This window comes from Ictidomys tridecemlineatus, chromosome 4 (assembly GCF_052094955.1).
Source record: "Ictidomys tridecemlineatus isolate mIctTri1 chromosome 4, mIctTri1.hap1, whole genome shotgun sequence".
Taxonomy (NCBI): domain Eukaryota; kingdom Metazoa; phylum Chordata; class Mammalia; order Rodentia; family Sciuridae; genus Ictidomys; species Ictidomys tridecemlineatus.
The window spans coordinates 150,130,298-150,158,148 of NC_135480.1; the positions used below are offsets into that span (position 1 = coordinate 150,130,298).

At 36.5% G+C, this 27,851-nt stretch overlaps 1 protein-coding gene across 6 annotated transcripts in view; it reads left to right on the top strand.

Moving 5' to 3' along the window:
* Window positions 1-27,851, top strand: part of Kdm4c (lysine demethylase 4C) — a 382,463-nt gene that overhangs the window by 302,948 nt on the left and 51,664 nt on the right. For all 6 annotated transcript variants that reach the window (XM_078047622.1, XM_078047621.1, XM_005327972.5 and 3 more), the window contains one exon: window positions 18,557-18,742. In XM_078047622.1, the coding sequence (XP_077903748.1) occupies window positions 18,557-18,742 (186 nt within the window). The remainder of the gene's footprint in view (window positions 1-18,556; window positions 18,743-27,851) is intronic.

Consider the following 27,851-nt stretch of genomic DNA (forward strand, 5'->3'; position numbering starts at 1 on the left):
AGAAATTAATGTTCTCAGACTTGGCTAAACAGTTAACACTAGGCTGGTTCAATATGTACTTGGAGACGGCCAACCAATTTTTCATGACAAAATGTTGTAGATAATGTAGATGAGGTGATGTTGTTCTCATGAACAAAATACACTTTGGAATTACCTTACTGCTGTGTTGAAGCCACACCTTCTTTTTAGGAGAACTGATCATGGCTAGCTGGAAAGACAAGAAAACAGAGTATAGGATTGGATGTCTTTGGTTCATTGTGGCACCAAGCTGCAGGTTATCATTCTGAAACAAGATCAGAAAAAGTATAACCAAAGATTTCATGTTTTTTGTCCCATCTTTAAAAATTTTTTATTATAAATTAGTAAAAGAAAAAAACTAAAAGAAAAACTCATGGTCCAACTAATCTAAACATAATGCTTTTCCTTTTGCTTATTTCCTAAATTTCTGCTCAGATGTGTTTTTGGTTATTATCATTGTGTTTATATAATTTTATCCCAAATTTCTCACTTTTGTATTATGTTGTGGACAGTTTTAATTATTGTGCGTTAGGGGTTCTTCTTTTGTGTCACGAACTCCTTTGGCAGTTTTTGGTAAAGCCTATGGATTTCTTAGCAAACTATTTAAAAATATTTAAAATATACGGGAATTGAAAGAAATAATAATTGAAATATAATTATTAGAATATGTTTCAAATTTGTGATATAGTAATATATATATACTTTTCTATCAATTGGTTTAGTAGCAAGATCTGTTAATGTGTGATTTCTAATTGTGAGCATATGTATTTCAAGACTGTCAGTGATGTGACAGTGGAGGTGGTGGGGAGACAAACCAGGGAATGCCATGCCTGGTGGCCCTATGACTTAGGAAAAGAAAGAGGCTCGCCTGGTGGCCCTATGACTTAGGAAAAGAAAAGAGGCCCGCCTGTCTTTAGAATGTGAGGATTTGGGCTAGTGCTAAAGAGAGGTAACATTTTGGAGGGATAGGGCAGCATTCCTTATCTTGTCCTGTATCTCCTGTATTGTGCTGTTTTGTGTACAGGAGAACTTGTTGTTACCATCTTTACTTGACCAAGGAAGCAATTGAGCTTGGTATATTTACCCATTGTTCTCATCATAAATCAATCTCTGAAAAAATATTGACCCCCCTAGTAATCCTTAAAGGCAGCCCACAATGGTGATTCAGAAGCAATAGGCTGGTTTGTACTGCAGAATAAGATCATGTGGTGGCAGTTTTCAGCCTCAAACCTTTGACCAGAGCCTGTTTTGCCAGCTTTTGTTTATTCTTTAATTTGGGAAAGGTTAAAGGATTTTCAGAGAGGCCTAAGGGCCACTTGTGATTGGAACCTCCAAATTTATCTTTTATGAAGACAAATCCCCAAACACATTTTTTGGGAACTTTTTTTCATGTAGTAACGATCCCTCTAGGCACTCAAATCGAAGAGGTGGTGGTCAGAGCTTCAGGAGAAGGGGCTGGTCTTAACCTGGGCCCCCAGTGTGCACTCAAGGGGACCATCCCTGAATCATCTCTTCCCAGGGTTGTAGTTGTCTCTTCTGTGAAAGGTGCTTCTTCTGAAAGGTCACCTGGGACATGTCCTCCCTGCACTGACTTTAGAGCTTTTCATCACTGCTCTCTGGTTTTTTTTGGAGTTATACTGGTGGGGTATTTCAGCTTTCGCATCAATTTTCTCAGTGAGGTCTGCTGCTAGCACAATTGAAAGGCAGAAGTCGAAGAGGTTGGGCCAGGTCACAGACAGAACAATTCATGGATGACAGTTTCTAATAAGGGTCATATGCCCTCAGAAGCCTTGGGAAAGCTTCTGGAGTTGAGAGCATTAAGAATGCCCCATCATGGAGGCTTATGTGGTTATCAAAAATAATGAATTCTCATATTGTTCCTTTTCTGAACTGCTCATAATAAGTATCACTCATCAAGAGAAGTATGTGCAGCTGAGTGTCTCTGAAGGTGCATTTAAACTGTTAAAAAAAAAATTGCCCAGGGGAAGTCAGACAAGAGAGAGATGCTTGAAAGTCACTTGTGGGCACAGTTTTTTCACTGCAGATCTGTGAATGAGGCACATATTTCCTGTTTCATCCCAGAGTCACATATGCATGGATTTTCAATAATCAAAGCGAAAACTGGAATTTTAGAAAGCATAAACACTTCTTAAAAAAAATCAGCAAATCAGCAGTGCAGACTTTACTGTTGTTGGGTATTTACACTCTGAGAACAAATATTATCTAAGGATAATTAGTCTTTATCTTTGATTTATTCTATTTTTGTCAGGTATCTTTAGGCCCTCATGCTTGAGGCCAGAAATAAATAGAAAATGTGTCTTAGGCCTTGCTTCAATAATACCAATAGCAAACCATATCTGATATTCATAATAAATAATGATTTTTTTTGTTTTTCCTTGTCCTTGGAACAGAATGCTTATTACCTGGCCTTGCTCAATTATGCCTCAATAGGAAAATTGTGTGTTTATAAAATTTAACTGTGAACTAAATGTTTAAAATATTGTGGTTCCCAACATTAATTCAGAGAATTATAAAACTATGTAAGTTGGTTAGAGTTTAGAAACTCTCCTAAGTTATAAGAAACTTTAAAATTGGGGGACATTTTTATTGGATGAGAAGTGGACACAATAGCAGCTCTTGCCAAGGGCCAGATGTACCAAAAAGGACAGTGTGACTTTTCTCTTGTTAAGCAAATAATTCAGCAATTCTGAGTTCAACTAATAAATGCTTCATTCAGAGAGAGCAAGCATTTCTGTTTGATCTCTGGTAAACAGTAATTTCAAATAATGAAATTTCCTCTAGGAAACATGTGCTCTTTAACATTAACATAAAAGGAAATAAAAATGCAAATTCAAAGGTATTTAGAGAACACTTATTTTGTGGTTTAAGAGGCTTTCTTTCCCCTCCCATTTCCTGAAAGATGTTTAGTGACACTTACTAAATACTCAGAATAAGATTTATTCTAAAGCTGTCTATATTCTGTAATTGTATGCCCCCATTTGCCCTTTAAATTTGAAATATACTTGAAATGAAGGATGGAACCCAAATAGGCTGTTGAGAGAAGTAAAAAATGATAAGTGATTGATTTTTCTCAACATAGATAACAACCTATTTTGTGATTCAGCAATTGTTGCTATATACTACCCGTGAAGGACTTCTTTTAACATGAGATTGTGATGTTGCCTTTAATATTTAATTTATTTGCAAATGTTGCTCTTATATCTGGGTTTCCTGTGCAGCACAGGTAGTAAGTGTAGCAGGGAAGCTCTATTTCTGCAGAGAGCACCATAGAAGAGAGAAGGGGAGAGTTCAAAGACTAGTGTGTTTTACCTTCAAACTTCTTGCCCTTCATTCTTGTTTTGTTGAACCTGTGTTAGTTTTGCTATTTGTGTGACTTGCCTTTGTCCCTGTGCCAGCCTAGATTTCAAAACAAGATCTATCTGACTTCCTGGTTCATGCTAACTAATGTGAAATACTACTTATGGAGAGGAGATTTGGAAGAATGTCGTGTTTGGTCTAGGTTCTCCCCAGATATTTAGTTTGTACACTGTGCCAAGTGCCTTTGATGAAAAGACAAATATAATTTGTTCAACTCTAGAGGAGCAAAAACATGGATAATTGAAGAGATGTGTGTGGCCAACAGGTATTTGTAGCTAAAGTTAGTGCTGATTTTCTGAATAGACTGGTCTGTAGAATTGCTTAGTTGCCTGAAGCTTAGCCCAGAACCACTTAGGAAATTGTAATAATTTTCCATCAAAAAATTAGCTGCAAATGCTAAGCTCTCTTATTTCACTTTGTGTCGCTACAATAGAATGTTTGATGTTGGGTAATATATGAAGAAAAGAGTTTGAGATTCATGATTCTGGTTCTGGAAGGTCGAAACAATGTGATGCTGATACCCTGGTGAGGGCCCCAGCTGTGTCATAACTTGGTAGAAAAGTGAGAAAGGAAACAGCCATGTGCAGAAGGGGCAAGTGAGTGGGATAACCTCCTTTATAACAAGCTCCTCTTGTGAAAGCTAATCTAGTCCCACCATGCCTGACCCACCCCCTTGAGATAGCATCTGTCCGTTTGTGAAGATGGAGTCCCTATGACCTAATGACCTTCTACTAGGCTCCACCTGATAAAGATTAACACCTTTACACCACCACATTGAGGACCAGGCTTCAGTGCACAAACTCTAAGTTATAGCATGAATTGTCAGTCTCTCACCTGGGCAAGTGAAATTCGTGATGGAGTTTGTATAGTTAAGGCCTTTCAAGATCTTGCTGTTTTGGCCTGTCTTCCTTTGGCTGTGTTCTCACTCAATTTTATTTCATGTTTTCCACCTCAGAGTTTAGTTACCTGCATCTAGAATGCCTTTCTTCCCCCTCATCCCACTCCATGTACAGTAACTGAAGCCTGCTAGTCCTCTAGGGTGATCTCAGAGGAGTCCACCTCTTTGTGTTGGTTTCCCTGGTCTGCTAAAACCCTGTTGGGAAGCTTCTCTGAGCTGTGTGACAGGTCCTGTATCCTTGCTGCTGTAGTCTCAACCAGTGTGAAGCATGTGCCCCCAAAACTTTCCAGTGTAGCCTTTAACCTTGTGCAGATTCACTTACACCACATCTGAAATCTAAAAAATGAATTGTGGGAAACTTGATTTTACTTTTTGTGAGTTATTATGAGCCTGCATGATGTGACTCATCCAGTTCTGTCTGGACTATGTGACCCCTGGCCCTCAGTTCAGGGGACTTGTCTACAATGTCCTGCCACATGACTAACTCCTCTGTGACTTGTGCCATCAAAACAGAATCATACTAGCTTCCTTGTCCTTCCAGTATTTGGTGCATACACTTCGCCCTCCACCCCATTATGGAGCTCACCCTCTCGTCTCTCTTGTACGTCTGCTCAGTAAAAGTGCAATTGGTCCTATAGATAGAGAATACAAGTCTCAGAGGCCATGTTCACCTTTGCCCAGCAAGTCTCACACTCTCTCCTTCTAAACCCAGTAGAGCTCTATCTTTCCTATTGTGATTATCACTGCAAAGCTTTTGTTACCACATTCAAAGTATTTTTTGAATGCCAAATTAAGCTTCTTAAATTTCAAGGGTCATATCTTTTTCATTTTTATATATCCTTTTGCCTTTTTCAAAATGCTTTTTATATAGAAGATATTTAATAGGTATTAAAGTGGCTTAAATAATGAGGTAATACATATAATAATTGAAACCAGTCATTTATTTAGTTAATGAATAATTTTTTGAGCACTATAGTATATAGTCAGTGTTCTGGTGCTTGGATTAAATGTGCTTCCAAAAGGACGCATATTTGGTGATCTTCCTTGTGGTGTATTTGTTGATCCAAAATAAAACAAATATAACTGTGCTGTTGACATAATATTTTCAGAAGTCATTTATTAATTTGCCAGTTTATGTCTGAATTGCTGTGGCCTTTGCAGTTCTAAAATTCATTTGTGATTCTCATTTAACATTTTTTCAAAGCCAACCATGGCTCTTTAGCCTTGTTTTGAATACATGTAGCCTGATATCTGATGCTTTGCCACCCCAGTCCATTTTTCTATCCCTGTCTCTTGGCCAGGCTGAGCTCATCACTTTGCCCTTTCCCTCTTGGTTTGCTACTTTGACTTTTTCTTAGCTTTCTCACCTTTTGCATGGTGACTGTCACCAAACAAAAAGCGATGAGATAGATGGCCTCTGATACCAACCATAAATAAAGATTTAATTCAATATACTCAGCATGATAAGCCATTTGTTTCAATTCTCTGAAGTGTAGAAATAACTTTTTGTGGGGAGGTGCAAAGGGCTTACCACATTAGGAGCAATTGCAGAAGTGTACAGAATCGTGCTTTCCCATCATTTTGTGTTTTCTGTGTGATCTGTAACATCCTTGGACTGCTGACATCAGAACATTGGTTAGACTGCTGTCACAAAAGTAGTCAATCCCAGCAGAGTCCATCTACTAGGGACCTCAGAGTTCAATGTCCTCCCTTTTCTGCCCACCCCTGCTGCTCTTTAGTTCTCTGGGTGAACTGGTTTCTCTTTGCATGAGTCTACTTTTCTGTCTCCTTTTAAATCTCACTTTCATGTGACTGGAGTTGCATTCTGGTCAAGTTGCTATATGTCTGTTACCGCTAAATTTTAAGTTCTTGTTTTAGAACCCAAACTTTATCATATCATTGTTCCTAAAGCATCAGTCAGCCTTGCTGTTCACTTGAGAGAACGACTTAATCTCTACTGATAAGCAGAACACAAGGCTTTTGGGAGTGGGGGTGCTCACTAGGGATTGAACCACCAGGGTGCTTAACCACTGAGCCACATCCCCAGCCATTTTTATTTTGAGACAGGGTCTTGCTAAGTTGCTTAGGGCCTTACTAAATTGCTGAGGGTGTGTTTGAACTTGTGATCCTCCTGCCTCAGTCTCCCAAATTGCTGGGATTACCAGCGTGCACCACCATGCCTGCCCCAGATCGTAAATCTTATAGGTGGTGTTGGGAGTTGGAGTTTCTGCTGTGAAACCTATGTGGAAGGATTTGGAGCAAGATGGAAGTTTCATCATCAGTCCTCTGACTTACCTGCAACAATAGTGACATCCACTGAATCCAACATAATGCACTGTTTCAGTTGGAAGCATTAGCTTGCTGTGTTGTGCTTGAAAAAAAGTATCTTTGAAAAGCAAAAGGAATTAGTTAATTTATCATTATCATTAGCTTGTTACATGTCTAATAGAGAACCAGTAATTAAAATAAAATGCATTTGTGCCTATTTTAGAATTACCTGCCTTTTTATGGAAGAAAAAAGAACCATAAAACTGGCAAAACAAAAACAAAATCATATTATAAATCATATTAATAGAATAAAAGGGAAGATGTGCTTTGAACCTCCAACTCCTTCACAGCTCATCATTTCTTGATGCCCTTTGCCAAGCTATATGCTCAAGAAATCTAATGATACACAAAATCTCATTGCCAGATACTTCATTACTTCCTCAATCCATTAGTAGCCTTAATGGCCTATGCCACTGGAATAAGTATGGAAATCCAGACCCCCAAGAAAGTACAGTGCTCTATAAATCATATTCGCCTGAGGATTTTCTCAGCCCTTGACACTGTGGAATAGGTGAAAGGAACATTGTACTTCCTGAATTTTCTTGTACTAAAGTATCTCAGAATAATTGATAACTCTTTAGTTTTTAACCCTCTAAGCCATTGATTCTCAAAGTGGGACCTATGGATTGACAATATCAGTATCACTGAGAAATTGTTTAGAAATGCAGGTCCAATGGCCCCCCTCACAGAGTTCCTGAAACTCTGGGGCAAGGCCTGTATTCTGCATTTTATCCATGCCTCCTGGTAGTTCTGATGCTTGTTCTAATGTTCCTGATGCTAAAAATATTACAAGGGGGTATTTTGTCCCTGTTCAGGAAACAGAAATCAGGTCATGAAATTTGGAGGATTCAGTTTAATTACACAAATATTGGCTGATCAGTCCCCGGTATCCTTCCTGGGAAAATGTAAAAGTGAGTGACACCCTAAAGTCACAATGTCTTGTTACTTGTGCCAGCCTTTTCCTGCTGTGCTGTGTTGGTTTCTCTGGGACTCAGCCGCTCCTTGACATTATTCTAAAGGCATCAAAGGTGATGGCTCTCATTTGACTTCCAGAATCTTCATCCAGAAACTGGCATCTTATCACTTTCCTAAGTGTCACTGACATCTTAAACAGTGAACTGCAGAGAATGGCCCTTTCTTTCTGAACTTTTTCTGCTTTTAAATGCCCAGTAATCTTATTGTCTGTTATCTCCGTGCTTATCCTTCTGGATCATAGTGGTGCCTCCATCCTATTTTAAGACTTTGAGCAGCTGCAGGGGACATTCTTTCCCACAGAAGACAGTCTGTCTACCAAGAACTTGAGTGAGTGACTGTATTTAGAGGAAGAAGTAGAATCTTCTGTCAACAGAGGGCATTGGGTTAAAAACACTCAAATTTTACTTTCTTCCTAATAGCCACTTCCCTTGAGCCCAACTTTTCATCATTCTTTGCTTCAATGTTTCCATGGTTTCCAGTTTCTTTTCCCTGTCAGTCTATACTTTATCTCCCTTGCAACTAAAGTTATCTTTCTTAAATACTAGTTCAATCATTTCATAGCTTACCAACTTCAGATATGTGCCTGTGGCCTGTAGCAAGGGTCAGCAAACAAAGGCATGTGCTCATTGTTTATTCACAAAGTTTTATTGCAACACAGCAATGCCTATATATTACCTATGACTGCATTTGTACTAAAGTTGCAGAGTTGAATAATTTCAACTAGGAATGCATGTTTCGAAAGTCTAAACTATTTTTAATCTCACACTTTAAAAAAGTCTGGCTTATAATATAAAGGTTACTTTTTATAGTTAAGAAAATAAACTCAGGGTTTAATTCTACCAATTTACAATGTATTTTCCTTTGGCTCCCTCCTATTCTTTTTCCTTTCTTTCTTGTCTTTGTTTGAAATCATTATTTTTCATCATCCCCACCTCATTAGTTTATTTGATACTTTTTCTTTTTTTTCTAAATGATTCAAGAACATTAGAACATTTTAAATATCACTTTCTCCTTATATGGAACCATTGTTATCTATTTAAACTTTATTTAAAATCTGGAAGAGAGGATGCGAATAAGAAGGACAATAAGATAAACCATAACTTTCCTATGTTCATATATGGATACACAACCAGTTAACTCCACATCATGTACCACCACAAGAATGGGAAGTTATATTTCATGTATGTATAATGTGTCCAAATATATTCTACTGTCTTGTATATCTGAAAAGAACAAATTAAAAAATTTAAAAATAAACAATCTGGAAGATTTTCCATTATTATTTTATAAAGTCAGTTTTAATTTAGTTTTATCTATATATTTAGTATTTTGGTTGCTCTTCATTTCTTCATACACATTTCTGATTCTTGAATTTGAAATAGAAAAGGAGAAACTATGTTATCCTCACTCTTAAATGATTATATGCATGATTACAGACCACATTTAATTTTCCTTCAGAGATTGGAAAACATCATCATATCACTGTCTTTTTTTGAATGCACTATTTCAGATTAGAAATCTGATAGTTACCTGACATTTCACTTTTCTTCTCTGGAAGGTTTTAGAATTCCTTCCTTCCTTCCTTCCTTCCTTCCTTCCTTCCTTCCTTCCTTCCTTCCTTCCTTCCTTCCTACGAGGCTATGCTTAAAGTATTTTTTTAATTTTAATTTTTATTATTTTTTAAATGGTTGTTCAAAACATTACAAAGCTCATGACATATCATCTTTCATACATTTGATTCAAGTGGGTTTTGAACTCCCATTTTTACCCCAAATACAAAATGCAGAATCACATCGGTTATACATCCACATTTTTACATAATGCCATATTAGTGATAGTTGTATTCTGCTACCTTTCCTATCCCTTACTATCCCCCCTCCCCTCCCCTCTCATCTTCCCTCTCTAAGAGAATTGAACAGCAGTAGATGGAGTATTATTTTTTAACATAATGAATTCTACTTGTTGGGACTTTGGTTGATCCAAATAATTTCTATTATTTTTCTATTTCTCTGGGATGCTATTTAGAAGAGTAACAGAACATCTGGACTCTTTTCTGTGCTCCTTAGAATTTGTGTTACATTTTCCATCTTTTGACCTTTTCTTCTGGGTACTATACAATCTGTAGGCATGCATTCCAGTAGTCCACAAGCCTTGAATTGTTTTTGTGTGTGTGATAATTGCAGAGTTGACTATGTGGTTGTTACCTTCTTTTTTTTTTAATTGATGGGATATATTTTGAAAGTTTTATCATGATATGTACAGTACCTATTTTAGGTTCATCTTGTTTGTGTTTACCAACCTCCTTAGCTTTTACTTTTCTGTTTATTAATTATAGCACCCTCTGTTTTATGGCGTTGACTTTCCTCAAGTGTTTTTGATCTTTAAAGTATTTGTTTGTAGTTTAGTTGAATGTTTTGAGTGCACTTTCTCTTTCCTTGGCTCAAATGTGAATCTGCTTTTCTTATTGGTGAATGTTGGTTCAGATCCTAGGAGATTTATATTCAGGTAGGATTAGGGGCCCCACTTTCTGCCTATACTTGAGGACAGAGTGGGCTATGTTCATCTTTGGCATTAACCTTGCCAGAACAGTTCGTGAAGAAAACCTGCTAAGCCAGGAATGGTAGTGCACCCCTTAATCCTAATTGGGAGGCTAAAGCAGGAGGATTGCAAGGCCAGCTTCAGCAATTTAGAGAGACCTTACCTCAAAATAAAAAATAAAAGGGCCAGAAATGTAGTACAGGTGTAAAGCTCCTGGGGTTCAATCTCCAGTGCCACAAAACAAATAAACAGAAGACAAAACTAATACAGCTACTGATGGTTTTTTGCTGGGCTGTAAGTTCCCCAAAGTCTGTCAAGTGCCTTCTGATCTCCTCCCATTCACCTCCCCACCAAACACACACTTAAAAAAATGTGTATGTACACACACACACACACACACAATGTATTTTTAAACTGAAATACACTTATCTTGAGGAGGTAGGCATTAATTTATTGTTTTTTCCTACTTTGGTCTCTAGCCTCAGCTCTTATAGCAGGTAGAAGCTCTGCCCTGGCACATTCCCAACTCTGTTTCCTAGTAATTCTCAGGGGTTTGTTCTGAAGGCACAATCATCAGTGCCTCCACAGGCTGTATAAAGAAAACCACACTCAGCCTGCTATCCTACAGTAGTGCTCAGAGATTCTTAAAATGCATGAGAATCTTCAGAAGCAGCATGTGAATAGTGTGCTGAGTGGCACTGTTTTACAATAATTACTTCATGTTGACCCAAGTTTCTTTCTTTTTAATTGTGGAAGTATGCTTTGGAGTAGCCTTGAGGCTTTTGAGATGGGAACTATTCTTATTCCTCCAGTAACCTTTGCTAGTTCTTATTTAGGATTAGTGCTTATCTACTTCTCTGTGAATCTAGTTCCATCTATTTCTCATAGTATAAAAATTCTAAATATTTTCTGGTACTCTCATTGCTCTCTTTCTTCTTTTAATTTTTTAATACATTTTATCTTCATTTAGTATAGTAATCATACATATTTATGGAATGCAGTGTGACATTTCAGAACGTGTATGTATTGTGTAATGATCAGATGAGAGTAACTGGTGTTATCAGTCATCTCAAGAGTCAAATATTATTCTTTATGTTGAGAATATCCAAAAATTCTTTCTCCTAGTTATTTTGAAATGTTCAATTAATTATTATCAAGTATAGTTATCCTGTATTATAGAACATTAAGTGTTTTTTCTCCAGTTCACCTGCAACCCTCTACCCATTAACCATCTGGTTCTAGTTTGTCAGGCTATTATGGTTTTGTTCCTTTCCCTATATGTTTATGTAGGGTCTGGGCCCATATGGTTGGTTAGCAGGTACTGGTTTTACTATCTTGATCCAGTCAGGCTTCACCTTCACTCAAAGCCTACTTTCCTCTCTTGTTCCAAGCATGACTCATGGCATCATTCATTCTGGTTCCACATAGCATTTTTGTCTCATCTTTTTTCATAGTGCCTATTCCATTGTAACATACAAGTGTCTTATTTGTCTTAGATGTCTTTAACTTAGGTGTTTTATTTCAGTACTGGGGATTAAATCCAGGGGTGCTTTTCCTTATAATTTCATGAGACTCCCCGCTTTTTACTCTCCAGCTTCCACATATGAAAGAAAACATATAATCCTTAAGTCTTGTTTATTTTGCTTAACATAATTCTTTTCAATCCTTATATTTTCCTGCAAATGACATAATATCATTCTTTTTTATGACTGAAAAAATTCATTGTGTATATACACCATGTTTTCTTTACCCATTTATCTGTTCATGGTTATCTAGGCTTGTTTCATAACTTGGCTATTGTGAACTGTGTTGCTATAAAGATGGAAATGTCACGTGATGACTATAAGTTTTTAGGATAAATACCAAGGAGTGATGTAACTGGGTCATTTGGTGGTTTCATTGCTAGTCTATTGAGGAACCGCCATACTGAGTTCCATAATGGTTATACTAATTCACAATCCCATCAATAGTGTATTAAGTTTTTCTTTTTTCTTGCATCTTTATCAGCAATTATTGTTATTTATATTTTTGATAGATTGTCATTCTAAATGGAGTGAGATGAAATCTCATTGTGGTATTGATTTCCATTTATCTGAGTGTTAAACATTTAAAAAATATATATATAATATATATATATTTTTTTTCTTTGAGAAGTATCTGTTTACTCCATTTGCCCATTTTTTTTTTAAACTTTTTTTGAGTTCTTTATATATTCTGGATATTAATCCTCTGTGAGAGAGTAGCTGGCAAAGATTTTCTTCCATTCTATAGGCTCACGTTTCATGGTCTTCATTGTTTCCTTTACTTTACAGAAACTTTGTAAATTGATGCCATTCCATTTCAGTATTCTTGGTAGCATTTCCTGAGTTTTAGATGTCCTATTGCAGAAGTCATTGCTCTACCTGTATGTTAGAATGTAAATCTTACGTTTACTTTTAACAGTTACAAGTTTTCGGATCTAATTCTTACATTTTGGATCCATTTTGAATTGTCCTTTGCACAGAATCAGAAATAGGACTCTATTTTCTTTCATATGTATAATATACATACTATATATTATGTAATATATAGTATATATATGTGTGTGTGCGTGCGCACGAGCATGTGATTTTATATATATATTCCCCCCAACCCCACTTGTTAGAAATACTGCCTTTTCTCAAATGTATGTTTTTAGTGGTTTTGTCAAAGATCAGATGATTGTATCTGTGTTTGTCTTTTGTGTGTTTGTTTTCTGTTCTATTCCATTTGCTCTCCCTTACCTGTTTGTATGCCAGTAGCATTCTGTTTTTGATACTAAAGCTCTGAAGTTTAAAATCACATAATGCCTTCAGCATTGCTCTTTCTGCTTAGAATTCCTGTGGCTAATGTGGTGTTTTGATAGGAATTACATGGAATCTATAGGTTGTTTTGTAATATGGCCACTTAACAATATTAGTTCTGCCAATCCATGAACCCAGGAGGACTTTCTATCTTCTTGTGTCTTCTTCCATTTCTTTTTCTTTCTTTCTTTCTTTTTTTTATTTTAGTGTTATATACATTTTAAAATAGAGGTCTTCCATCTCCTTTCTTAGATGTAATCTTGAGTTCTTTTTTTTTTTTAATTTGTAGTTGTAGATGGACAGAATGCCTTTATTTTATTTGTTTATTTTTATGTGGTGCTAAGGTTCAAATCCAGAGCCTCACACATGCTAGGGAAGCGCTCTGCCACTGAGCTGTAGCCCTAGCCCTGTTGTTGTTTTTGTTTTGTTGATTTTTTTCTTTGAAGATATTGTGAATGGAATTGTTTCCCTGAATTCTTTTTCAGTTTATTTTTCCCTGATTTCTTTTTGAATGTTGATTTTGTATCCTCCAACTTTGCTCGATTTGTTTATTATCCTTAGAAGTCTTTAGGTGGAACATGTTGAATCTTCTAAGTATAGGATCATTATCAGTGATGATTTGACTTCTTTCTTTCCTATTTATATTTCCTTTATTTCTTTCTCTTGCCTGATTACTCTGGTTCGAGTTTCAAGAACTAAACAGCAGTGGTGAGAGTGGATGTCCTTTCTTGTTCTTGTTATATAAAGTACTTTCAGATTTTCCTTATTTATTGTGATGTTTGCTTTGGGTTTGTTGTATATAACCTTTATCATGTTAAATGGGTGCTAACTTTTGTCAAAGGCCTTTTCTTCACCTGTTGAGATCATTATATGATTTTGTCCTCAATTCTATTTATGTTATGAATTACATTGATTGATTTGTGCATGTTGAACCATCTTTGTATCCTTGGAATGAAACCAACTTGGTCATGTTGTACAATTTTCTTAATGTGTTGTTGAATACAATTTGCTAATGTTTTATTAAGGATCTGTGCATCTATGTTCATCAAGGCTATTGGCCTGTGTAGTTTTCTTTTCTTGACTTATCCGTATCTAGTTTTGGTATCGGTATTATACTCCTTTCATGGAATGAAATTTAGAAGTGTCACACCCACTTTCTTTGTGTTTCATGGAATAATTTGAGGATGATTGTCCTTTAAGTCTTTCTTTAAAAGATTGTTAGAATTCAGGTGAGTTTGTCTGATCTGGGTTTTTCTTTGTTGCAAATTTTTTTTTTTACTGTTTTACTTGTTATTGTCTGGTTAGGTTTTCTGCATCTTTTTGGTACAAGTTTGATACTAAATGTGTCTAGAAACTTATCCATTCTTCTGAGTTTTACAATTTTTTGGATCCATCTGCCAGTCTATTTTTTAATTGGAGATTTGAGACCAGTTAGAGTCAATATTGTTATAGAGGGATGTTTATTAATCCCCACCATTTTGATTTATTTCTAATGTTGAATTTGGTCCTCTTTTTAAATTTGCTCTCCACTCTTCTAATGAGAGTCAGCCATTTGTAATCTCTGGAATTTGTTTTTGGTTTCTTTTGTGTGTAGTATTTTGTTAAGTATTTTCTGTAGTTCTGGCTTAGTAGTCAGGAAATCTTTTGGTTTCTGCTTATCTTGAAAAGTTTTTATTCTCTTTTAATTCTAAATAGTAATTTTGCTAGACCTAGCCATCTTGTTTAGCAGTAATTTTCTTTTGGGGTTTGGAATGATGTCTTCCAAGCCCTCCTAATTCTGCTTAACTTTCTTTTAAGTGTAACCTGATATTTTCCTCTTGAGGCTTTTAAAATTCTATCCTTGTTCGGTATATTAGGCCCTTTAATTAGAATGTTGAAGAAAGGTTCTTCTTTGTTCTAGTCTAGTGGGATTTCTGAAAACCTCTTATATGTGGACGTTCATCTCATTCCCAAGGTTTGGAATTTTTTTTTTCTTTTTAAATTTTTCTGAAAAGGTTATGAAAAGCATGAGAAGAAGACTAACATTAAACAGGGATGAGAGGTGGGAGGGAAAGGGAGAGAGAAGGGAAATTGCATGGAAATGGAAGGAGACCCTCAGGGTTATACAAAATTACATACAAGAGGAAGTGAGGGGAAAGGGAAAAATAATACAAGGGGGAGAAATGAATTACAGTAGAGGGGGTAGAGAGAGAAGAGGGAAGGGGAGGTGGGATAATAGAGGATAGGAAAGGCAACAGAATACAACAGACATGAGTATGTCAATATGTAAATCAGTGGAAGTGTAACTGATGTGATTCTGCAATCTGTATACCGGGTAAAAATGGGAGTTCATAACCCACTTGAATCAAAGTGTGAAATATGATATATCAAGAACTATGTAATGTTTTGAACAACCAATAAAAAAAAGGAAAAAAATAATTTTTTCTGAAAAGGTTATTCATTCCATTAACCTCTGTCTCAGATCCCTCTTTTATTTCAGTGGTTCTTAAATTTTGTCTCTTAATGTATATTTGATTATTACTATTTATTTTTTGGTTTAAGCCGTTGGAATACTGAATATATAAGACTGACCTCTTTGTTTTCTATCTTTGTTTTGAGATTCTGTCTTCTACTAGTCTACTCTGATAAGAGACTTTAAACAAAAATTTTACTTGATTTATTGTGATTTCACTTCTAAGATTTATGTTTCATTTTTTTCCACATCTTTCTCTTTATTGAAATTTTCATGCATATGCTGTACTGACTTCCTCAATTCATTCAATTGTTTTTCTGTGGTATTTTGAAATTCAGTGTTTGTTTTTTCATAATCATTCTTATGAATTCTTTATCCCATAATTCATCTACTTTGCTAATTTGGGAGTCATTTTCTTGTGAATTATCAACCTTACCATGTTACCTTGTTTTTTCGTATTTCTTGTATCTCTATGTTGAGTTGTGTGCATGTGTTAGAATGGAGTTCTCTTCTACTTTTATGAGAGGGCTCTCTTCTATTTTTATTTGAGGGCCTATTTAGAGCACAGCCTTCTATTGGTGAAATGTCCTAGGATATCAGATTTTTGTAAATTGTTGAATATATTTCCAAATGGTTCATATTATAGTTTCCTGGCTGGTTCTTTGGTGATTATTAGAACACTTTCATATAGTATGTATTATGTCAAAACTTGAGGATCTTTCCTTTTCTGTCAGTCTCACAAGAGAGTTTATATATCTCACAGTTATGTTGTATATAACTGGGTATATGGGGGGGTACACCCCCTTTATGATTGCTCTTCTAGATTTGACAATTCCATATGTTCTAAAAGGTTGTGGGACAAGTCTAGGTTGTTGCTTCTCACAGAAGTGGTGTCTACAGTCTTTATGTTATTTCTTGCTGCTTTTACTATTTGAGATAATGTTCACGAGTGGATTCTGAGGCCCCTTCTAGCCATTCCTACTTGTGGCCTAGGCATTGGCTTGCTTTTTTGTTTGTTTGTTTGTTTTTTTTCCCTCTCTCCTCCTCTATTCTTTGTGTTAGTGAAGTTTGAGCAGGGTTAGGTTATATGTAGAGCAAGGTGTGTTGTATGTAGTTGGGTGGGGGTGCTTAGCCACAGAGTATCTACCCTATGAACTTGTAGTTTCACACTAGATTCCCAATACCTCACTGGGCCTCAGGAAATTTGCCACCAATAGGAAAGTATATAACTCTGGAGCGTGTTGCACAGAAGCCCTGGTGGCTGCTGGGTTCTTCAGTGGTTGGCCTCTTTCCTACCCTTAAAATACCCTATTAGTTAAGAAAATACTCAAACAACTGACTTCTGTGTTGTATAGTTAGACTTTTAAAAAATTGAGTGATTAATGCCTCAGGCTCCAAATTGGATTTTTTGGTGTTATAGCTGCCCTTCTATTTCAAATGATTATATTGACAAAAATATACTAAAGTACAAAAAATTATCAAAAAAAGATTCCAAGAATTTCTAGAGATACCAAGATGAACTATTAAATAATGCCTTTATACAGATAATATGGGTCTTGTTGTCTATAGTTTGCTTGTCTACCCCTTCCCCACAAAGAGAGAGAAACCAATTTTTACATCAATAGGCCACATTTTCAAGCCCTACTTAAAAAATACTTAATTTTACATTGAATCTGGATGAATAGGGAAATCAGATAGGTGCCTGGAGTGTGTGGCTATTGCGGGGACTAGTAGGAAACAACATTGCTCTAGTGGGCCATGAAGGCCCTTCTGTAAGCTTTACTCTTCCATCTCATGCAGAACTTCTCCCACACATATTCCAAATGACTTGTAGATGAGGAGAAGCCATTGAAGGAAATTAAGCGGGATGGTATGTGATTTGTATAGTAAACAGATCACTCTGGCAGTTCTGGGGCAGATGAAATGTAGAATGAAATAAAAGTTGGTGAGACCAATTAAGAAGCCATTTCTTTGCTTCATAGGCCATCATAGGTAGAGGCAATGGCAGTTGCTATGGATGGACAGGGATCGATCAGGGTAAGACCAAGGAACAGAATCTATGAGCCTGAGTTGCTAATTAGGTGTGAGGGCAAAGAAGAGTTAAGTGCACGTTGATGCTTGCAGGTCTGTGATAAAATATTGCCGTCCCCAAAAGATATTGACTTTAAGTACCTTTTTTGGCTTGGGAAAGAAAATGTAGCTATGAATGAAGAGCAGTTGCACCAACATTTGAACACATTGTAGACCTTTTTTATCTGAAGGAATGGAAGGTTGGTCTTTTTGATCATTCTGCTTCCTCTGCTTTCTAAACCTGAGCCTGTGCTGTTCTATAACCCGTTTTTCTTCCTCCTCAAATATTAGTGCACAGATCTTACATTAAGTGAAGCTGTGTGATCTTCCCTATCTCTTGCAGCAAATGTACTGGTAATGTCTCGGGCTAATTGTATGCAATTTAATTTTCAGATTGTGGTAATCATTATTGCTGTTTTTATTTTCATTTTCTCTTCCCCAGGCATTGTCAGCTATAAATGTTCAATAGAATTATGCCCTTTGGGGTGATTTTCAATTTTCTCACTTTGGGAGGCATATTCTTGTGTCAGTCATGAAAGGTTCAGATTTGGATTATTAAACATTTGAGCCCCTAGTTTTCACATTGGACCATTTAACACTTTCCATTTCCTTGTAAATGGAAAACTTAGCCCATCTGTATGCTGTTTGTGTGTTTTTGAAGACCGCATTTGATTTAGAAGTGTCTGTGCCTGTCCTAAAAACCTGTAGTCTTTGTCTTTTGCTGTATAGAAAGTCCTGCCACGAGAAGGTAAAACATCGTGGGTGATTTACAGGAGCACCCTTGGGCCTTTTCCTGAGCTTTGAGCCAAGAGGAGCATGTGCTAAATAATTTGACTTTCCTAACCACAAGAAGCATTTAAGCATATGTCTGGTGGCGTTTGTCTGTGGAAGTGTGTTTCCTTTAAAGTGAGCAGACTATATTGCCACAGATGCTTTCACCACTGGGGCCCCTGGAGGGTCAGGACTTGTTGATGTAATCAGTTTTTTCCTCCTCTAATAGCTATTATTCTCTGAAGTGTGGAAATTGGCTGAGTTACAGAGTGTGAAGTGATGTTCTTCTCTGTTTTAACCCTCCAGAAATGCATCTTCTGCAGACACCGTGTTAAGAAGGTCTCTGGAGCTTGCATCCAGTGTTCTTATGGCCGCTGCCCAGCTTCCTTCCATGTCACTTGTGCCCATGCTGCAGGGGTATTGATGGAGCCTGACGATTGGCCTTATGTGGTGAACATCACGTGCTTCCGACACAAGGTCAATCCAAATGTGGTAAGGTCACTGTCCCTTCTCAATGCTGAGACAACATCTGAATTCCCTCCTGTACCCAGGCCTAGGTAGCATATTTTATTCTGCTGTGTTGCTCACTGTTGACATATCCAGACTTTGTTTATTGGGGGCTGAAATTATACACAATTATTTGCACATATTTGTACAAGATTCACCAGGGTCTAGTGTGCAGTAGACACAATAATATTTACTGAGTTGAATGAGTGAATAAGTAGACGAATAAGTAAAACTCTTTATGTCCATTCTTTATGTCCAATCTATTTACAGGATTGCTGAGCATTGTATTACAGGTTATGCGCTACACATATCCAGGATATGAGGGAGATCATTTCCTGGAGGACAGTGATGTGAAAAGCAACACCTGAGATTATGCAGCAAATAATCTGTGCAATTTATGCTGTGGACCTGGTATTTTTTTTATTTCATTTCTCCTAAAAGAAGCAAAAAGCAGTAACATTTTAAAGGGAAAAAGAGGATAGCCAGGAACTTTGTGGAGCCTTGCAGCCTGAAATTGTGTAGTTAGAGAAAGAATAAAGTCCCTGGAAGGAGTGAGGACATTCTCATAAAGGAGTAGAAGAGAATAAAGTACTCCTTTGTTTTGGTTTGGTTTTTACCTTTTCCCTTTAACTCAGGACTGAATTTAATTGTGGAAAATAGTGTTTGCAACCAAGTAACATATAAATTTAAATGTTATTCAGTTTACCTGTCCTTGGTGGATGAAACCCTTCCTCCTTTTCAAAAGCTAGAAAAATTATGACAGTACAGAAATGGCTGATATCCCTTTTTTGGCTTTCCAATTCACTGTAATGGTTTTTGGCTACCAAAGATGAGACAAAACATTGTATATAGATGCTAAGCTTTGCTAATTTGCCTCTTTCTGTTATCCCTGGGAGACTTGGCCATAGGCTGTTTGCAGACTAATATGCTTGTCTTGTTTCAACCTCTTGTGTACAGGCTGCCAAGTTGTCAGTATTGGCTTGTGAAGCCAGGACCCATCCACAGCAAATCTCCCAGTTCTTTGTAATGATTCCAGCAATTTCCTTTGGCATCTTGAGAAATATTTGACATTTGTGGGTTGGGGCTATGTGCAGATGTGTTCGAGTGCCCAAGAGTACAAAATGATGCCACCAACTGTCATATATATTTAAAAGTTATTTCCCATTGTTTCAGGTCACAAGTTGCATGTACATTCATGCCTATTCCTTAGTATCTTGAGTTGATGTACTCTTGCAAAGAGTAGTATTGTGTTTGTCAGAAAATACATTTTAACATCTTTTAAAAATTATGATAGCAGCACAATATATTAGTATGGCACTTTGCCATTTACAGAGTGTAGTCAATAGTATTACCTCATTAGCTGATCCATGTGAGTGTGTTTTGTTATGTGAATAAGGTCTAGAGGCAGAGTGGTTGCTAGTCACACTTAGATCCTGCCAGTAAAAGCTGTACAACCTTGTCCAAATTTTTGTCTCTGAGCCTCAACTCCCTCATTTATTTTTTAAAAAAAATGGGATTCTATCTGACTGTATTATTTTCAGTTCACAATACTCAAAAAAGGGCTGGGGATGTGGCTCAAGTGGTAGTATGCTCGCCTAGCATGCGTGAGGCACTGGGTTCGATTCTCAGCACCACATAAAAATAAAATAAAGATGTTGTGTCCACTTAAAATTAAAAAATAAATATTTTTTAAAAAATACTCAAAAAAATGAAAATTGCATTATTGTTTTTTAATTTCTCCTTTTGTTGGTGCTGCAATCCTATACAAACTGCATTATTTTTTAAAAAATTTTTTCTTTTGTTCGTGCTGCAGTCTTATACAAATCCTATGTGAATAGTGCTTTCCTGTTTCAAGGATAAGAAGTCCAAGTTCAGGGAGGTTCAGTTTCATGCCCAAATAGATGGAGTTCATGATCAGTAAGTGCTGGAATGGAAATGTCTCTTCAGCCCATACTCTAAGATTAGTTGAATTCCTAACTCTAAACTTGAACAGTGGTGGGGGAATCCATCCAAAGCCTTATTTGGGATCATACACTCCCATTTTAATATTCCAAAGCTCTGTGGTTACTGATGATTATATTGAAGTTGCTATTAAAGAGATCTAGCTGTTTAATCATGACCTCATTCCTGTGAACTCTGACGTGTGGTTCAGTCAGGTTTATGTTACTAATGAGTTTTATAAAGATGATGAAAAAGAAAATATTTGACTTATAGATGATTTTAAAACTACTGTATGCTACATATCTAGTTTAAGCTTGGTATATTTTGTAAAGTGCAGTCAGAACATTATTTAATTTTCAGCATTGCATGTAGTTCTTTCCTTCCTTCCTTCCTTCCTTCCTTCCTTCCTTCCTTCCTTCCTTCCTTCCTTCCTTCCTTCCTTCCTTCCAGTTCTCTAGGGGGAAATATTATGAACACTGGGTTTCTGAAAATACTTATCCATTCTTCTTTGGTTAGCATTCAAGTATGGATTCCTTCCCCCAAATGTCTGGGAACTAACAGGAAGGATTTATAGAATCTGGCAACTTTGGTTAAAAGCATTGTGGTTTCCCCTGTTGCATTAAATGTTCTTTATTTTATAACATAAAAAAGTTTGAATTCACCAAAATGTATTTCCTTTTGTGAATGATGAATGCCAGGAGATATGTTCCTTAGAATACAAATCACTTTGTCTATGTTGTTAACTATTCCTTGATTATTTGAGAGTATTAGATAATTGCTGAAGCATAGCAGTAAAAACTATAAAGTTTAGGCTTACTTGCTAGTCTGACCCTGTTGATCTACAGAATGAAGGATGCCTGCACAGTTTAGGGGAAATGAAGTATTTTCATTTTTACCCATGTAAGTGTCATCATTCTTTTATTTTTCTGTTTCTGCCTGTATTTGCTTTATCCATCTAAAAAGGACAACTTCATCACTAATTCTACTATTCCTTTAGTATCATAAATTATTTTAAATGTGACAACTTATTCAGTGTTACTGCGTTTTCATTATAAAATCTTCCAGATGATGTTAGTAAAAATTTTCTGATTTATTACAATGTACTGTTTCATCACATAGTAAACATATTTTATAGAAAGGTTAGTATTTGTAAAAATAGGTGGCTTTAAAATTCTTAAGATGGAAAGCAGTATATAACAAAGTGCACAACTAATTCTTGTTATTATAACCTAACTTTTAATATATATTTCTTGATGTTTTTATCAAACACATTTTTTTTTGAATGGCACCTGCTGTTTCTCAAATGCAGGGTCTCATTTGGGACCTAGTAGTTGCAAGAAGCACCATTACAGATTTGAAGAGATGGGGACTGGACTTCCACAGCGACCATGTCCTGGGAATGAAGAGAAGCATCTTGATTTTGGAGACAGTTTAGAGATAGACTCAATCAGTTAATTGAGAATTAATTACAAGTGAGAGTTTACCTACTTTTAGTTAAACCTAACGCCAGTGAGTGTGGCTTCAATAGCATTGACACATCAAACACTATAGGTTGAATCCATCCTGTTTTATTTTTCATCACTTAAGTATAGAACTCAGCTGCATTGGTCAATTCTTCTTCCTTTAGTTTTTCTTACATCCTTTTTATAAAGGGAACCAAAATTCAGCTAATACTTTAAAGTGACCTGATTGGTATCATTTCCATAAACTTTCATCTCTCTGTCTTTAGATCTAGATGTCTGTGTTTCACTGATGACAGAATTTTTATTGTTATTTTTTTGTTTAATAATTTTGATATTCTCACTAATAATCTGTTCAGTAACATTTGTTACGACCAACTGTATTCTTCTCAGACTTGTGCATATAGTTATCTGGTATTTGAATATGGCTTGTGTTTTCTACATGTGTTTGTTTTCAAATGGCCTCCTGAGTATGCACTGATATTATTCAAAGATAAGAAGAGAATTCTGACCAAAGCAAAGGCATGAAGTATAGAATTCATAGAAGGATTTTTAAAAAAGTTACAGCTACAGTGATTTAAACTTGAATCTGATCAATATTTCTAAACCTAGCAAACATTTTAAAAAAAAGAAGTCTCTCATCTTTCTATCAATAGAAGTATTTTGTTGAGATCTCAGTTTATTTATCCCAGATTATAGAAAGTTAAGGTCAGCTTTTCCTGGGAGGAGAAATATTTAGCATAGACCTTTTGGTATATTTACATTTGAAACCAAACTGTTCCTTGTTCACCTTATCAGGTAAAGCCAATGAAAATAGAGATTTTTTAAAATGTTGCCAACAGTATTAAATATATCCCATTTCAAATTTTTAAGTCTTCAGCACCCCTCAATTTGCTTTCTTACTGCATTTTCATTAGCAATTTACTTGGGAAGGACCATGTTGGTGAACATAAAGCCATTTTTCACTATACTTTCTGTGAGTAGAGCAGTACTTCAGGAGATCTGTAGTAAATTCCCATGTTCTGGGCTTATTTCCCCTTGGTAATTCCATTTTTTCTCTCTTTCTTAGCCCAGTGCAGGGAGAGCCTTAAGCTAACCCATCTTCTGCTGAGCCTGCCAATTAATCATAGGACCTGGTGTGGCATGTAGAGGGAAAGTTTCTTGGTCCCCAGCCCACTCCTTACAACAGCCTCTCAGCCTCTAGCCAGAGGGTCTTCTGTCTCTGTTGAGACGCACTTAGCCTACCCTCTGACCTCCCCATTTCTAGATCTCTATCAAAATCTGGTCATTTGGTAAGGGTCTTCGCACCAGTCCCACTTCTGGCACCAGTTGCAGTGGTTGCAGTCCCACTTTCAAAGCTACATCAAGTATTTCAAGAGATTTTTAAATTTGTGGGAAGAGACTGTAGGTGTTTCCATTGCAGTTTTTAATACTAATCAGCTGAGGATACAGAAGGTAATCAGAATGGAGAGACTATGCAGAACAGAGCAGAGGCTGAATATCTTTTTTTTAAAATTTTTTAGTTGTCAATGGACTTTTATTTTATTTATTGATACATGGTGCTGGGAATTGAATCTAGTGCTGCACACATGCTAGGCAAGTGCTCTGCCACTGAGCCACAACCCCAGCCCTGAATATCTCAATATGGCTTTTGTTCTGCTCACTATTCCTTCATAGAACTATCCATTGCAACACAGTCTACACTGGTTTGATCATTACTTTGATTCAAATGAAAGCCATATTTTGTACCATACAGTCGCTTTTCTTCTTTTCTTTTTCTTTTTTCTTTTTTTGAAATTTCAGTGCTGGCAGTTGAACCTAGGACCTTGGGCATGCTAGGCCCATGCTTCACTGCTAAACTACAATACCAGCCCTCCAGTTACTATTTTTTCTTTGGGGGGGGGGATGAGGTGTGGGGTGTGGTGTGGTGTGGTGTGGTTACTGGGGATTGAATTTGGAGCACTCTACCACTGAGTCACATCCCCATCCGTTTTTTTCTATTTTATTTAGAGACAGGGTCTCACTGAGTTGTTTAGCAACTTGCTTTTGCTGAGACAGGCTTTGAACTTGTCATCCTCATGCTTCAGCCTCCTGAGCTATTGGGATTACAGTTTCCAGTTTCTCTTTTTGAGGGGGATGTTTTGGGTACCAGAGATTGAACTCAGGGGCACCTGACCATTGAGCCACATCCCTAGCCCTGTTTTGTGTTGTTGTGCCGAGGCTGGCTTGAATTCACAGTCCTCCTTTCTCAGCTGGTATTACTCCAGTTACTCTTTATGGGTAGTTTCTATCTTCATTCAATAGAAGAATTTACTCTTAACAAAAGGCCTTTTCATTTTAGGATCAGCAAGCCCACATCCTCCTTATTTGGGGGCAGATATCGGGGTCATTTCCTAGGTCACTGAGAACAATGTCTCTCTTTAGAGTACATCCTTTTCCCAGGCTCTGATTTCTTATCCTTTAATCTGGTTAGATTAAAGAACTTAACTTCAGGTGTACTTCCCAAAAACATCCAACTGAACTTAAAAAAATTGTTAATATGTTATTTGAGACACCTTATTTGATTTGCAAATAGACAATGCTTGTTTGCCTAAAATCCCAGAAAAGCCCCTGTGATAACTTGAAGTCTTTGGGGCTGAGGCATACAGTATTTTTCAGTTTTTTAGTATTTTTAATGTGTTACAAGCAATCTTGGTAGAACCTTAGTTATTAGGAGATATCTTATTCATGAACCTCCACTATCAGAAACACAACTTAATAAACCAGAATTAAACAGTAAAGGACCAAAGGAAGGTGGTATGCGCCTTTTATCATAAAGGGACTTTCTAGGTCTGAACACAGGGCCTTGGTAATGTTTTTGTAGGTGAGATTCAAATGTGTGAATTAATTTAGCATATTTGAAATTTTAAAAACTGAGAGGTTAGAGCTTCATATCAGCAAGAAGTAAAGGATAGCATGTAAGTTAGCTTGACTGAGATCAACAATTAATAGTTTGATGGGAAGTGAAAGCCCTCAACCCCTACCTTGAATCACTTTAGAGAGTGGACCATATTAGGGATTGTAATGGTGCAGAGCAGTTGGTCCTATTTGTAGTTTTGGTGTAGCAGATTCTCTGGGAAGCAGCAACTAAGGCAGATAGTTTATCAGGGAGTACCTTTGGGATCATCACTTGAGGAATGGAAGGAAAAGTACAAGAAGAGCAAAGGAAGTAAGCTTGGGTAAAGGGAGAAGTTGAGGTGCAGTGAGATGTCAACAGATACTTCAGGGGGTCCTAGAAGTAGCTGTAAAGCTGAGATGGCCCTTGAAGGGTAGGTAGAGTTTATGGGTCTGTAACAACACATTGAGGACACAGGCTACCCCTGGAAAAAGGTATGAACTTCTGTGAGTTTCTCTCTCAGCCAAGGACAATTCCCAGAAAGGACTGATGCTGAGGACGTCACCAAATAGCACACTCAGAAACTGGAGTAGGAATCTTCTAATCCTGAAGGGGGAACTCAGGTTCAAAACACCCCAGCTTAATCTAATAAGGGAAACGAGATTTTAGAATGATTTTGGAAAGATCACTATAAAAATGGTTGAGCACTAGATTCTTTATACAAATGAAAAATAATCATTTTGTTAAACATTTGATAAGCTCTTATTACATTTAAATCTCAGAAATCTGGGAAGTCAACTCACAGGTTCATAACTACTGATAACTCTGTATAGTTGAATTGTCATTGCACCACAAAGGATCAGGACTTGTTAGCATTTTGTGATAGGGGTATGGTCAGAACAATCTTGGCTTCAGGCACTCTTGTATTCAGATTCCTGCTTAACCTTTTTATTATGTACCCCTGTGAATCAATGCTGAGGCCTCATTGAGAGAATTATCCAGACCTCCAAGTTCTGATATTATACTGATGTGAGTTCAGTTGATATATATGAAATTATTCTTTTAAAAAAATCTTTTAATAATTGCATAATAATTGTACAGAATAATGTGTTTCCTTGTGGCATATTTGTACATGCATATAATGTGACCAATCCCCTTCCTGTATCCTAATGGTCTTCATTCTGGTTTATGAGAGAAAACATTCAATGTTTGTCTTTTTGTGTCTGCCATATTTTACTTAACATAGTACTTTCCAGATCCATTTTCATGCAAATTACATGATTTTATTTTTCTTTATGGCTGAATAAAACTCCATTGTGTATATGTTCCAAATTTTCTTTATCTAGTTCTCTTTTGATGGATACCTAGGCTGATTCTATTACCTGGCTATTGTAAATTGTGCTGTAATAAACTTGAGTATGCATGTATCATTAAAGTATGCTGACCTGGGTTGTATGGTGAATCTACTTTTAGTTTTTTGAGGATCCTCCATACTGATCTATTCCACTGATAGTGTATAAGAGTTCCTTTTCTCCCCTCATCATTGCCAGAATTTTTTTATTTGTATTCTTGATGATTGCCATTCTAACTGGAGCTAGATGGAATCTTAATGTAGTTTTGATTTGCATTTTCTCTGATGGCTAAAGATGTTAAACATTTTTGTTTTCATGTACTCGTTGGCCATTTGTACTTTGAAAAGTATGTGTTTAGTTCATTTGCCCATTTATTGGATGGGTTATTGTTTGTTTTTGGTGTTGAGGTTTTTAGGTTCTTTGTATATTCTGGATATTAATCTTTTGTTAGAATAGTACCTGACAATACTTTCTCCCATTCTGGAGGCTTTCTCCTCACACTGTTGTTTCTTTTTCTATGCAGAACCTTATTAGAAAGTGCTGGTTTTTCAGGTTAAAATGAAATGAACAACAGAAATTCAACTTTATTCAATGTGAAAAACATTTCAGGGAAGATGGGTCTGCTGCCATAATTTTCTTTAAATTCAGATTTCTGGAAGGAAACATTTTTTTATGGTCTCGCTCATGGTGCTAAACATCTAGTTTGGGAGATAACTTGGAAAATTTTCCTATAGCAGAACTATTTTGCTTTATTCTGGAATAGTATAAGGCTACATGGAGAAATTAGTAAAAATTGATAAAAGTTTTAAAAATTAATTGAAATAATAGAAACAAAAACCTCAAGTAAGATAATCATAGTGTATAAGCATTTTTCATCAATAAAATTTTCATACGCTAGAATAAACATTTGTTAAATAGTTGTGCTTTTATATTTCAGAAAGAAAATTAAGAACCATTAACTTGCATGGCACGGTGATGCACACCTGTAATCCCAGCAGCTTGGGGGCCGAGGCACGAGGATCTCAAGTTCAGTGCTAGCCTCCGCAAAAGCAAGGTGCTAAGCAACTCAGTGAGACCCTGTCTCTAAATAAAATATAAAATAGGGCTGGGGATGTATCTTAGTGGCTGAGTGCTCCTGAGTTCAATCCCCAGTAACCCCCCTAACCCCCCCCAAGGGAAAAAAAATGAAGACCATTAACTTGATTATTTTTGTAACAAAATAGAACTTTTATAAGTTTTCATCTCATTCAAAATGTTATTTTAGTTCTCTATGGAATAATATGGCTTAATAGGTCAGAATATTTGCCTGAACTTTTTTTTTCCCTGGTCTTTTAAAACTCCATATTAACCTAGGCTGGGAGGGGTGGGGAATTTCAAGGAAAAAAAAAAAAAGCTTCTTGGCCCAGGTTTGGTTTTTAATCATCAAAATGGACTCATCAGAATCATCAGGAGAAAACTGTCCATGT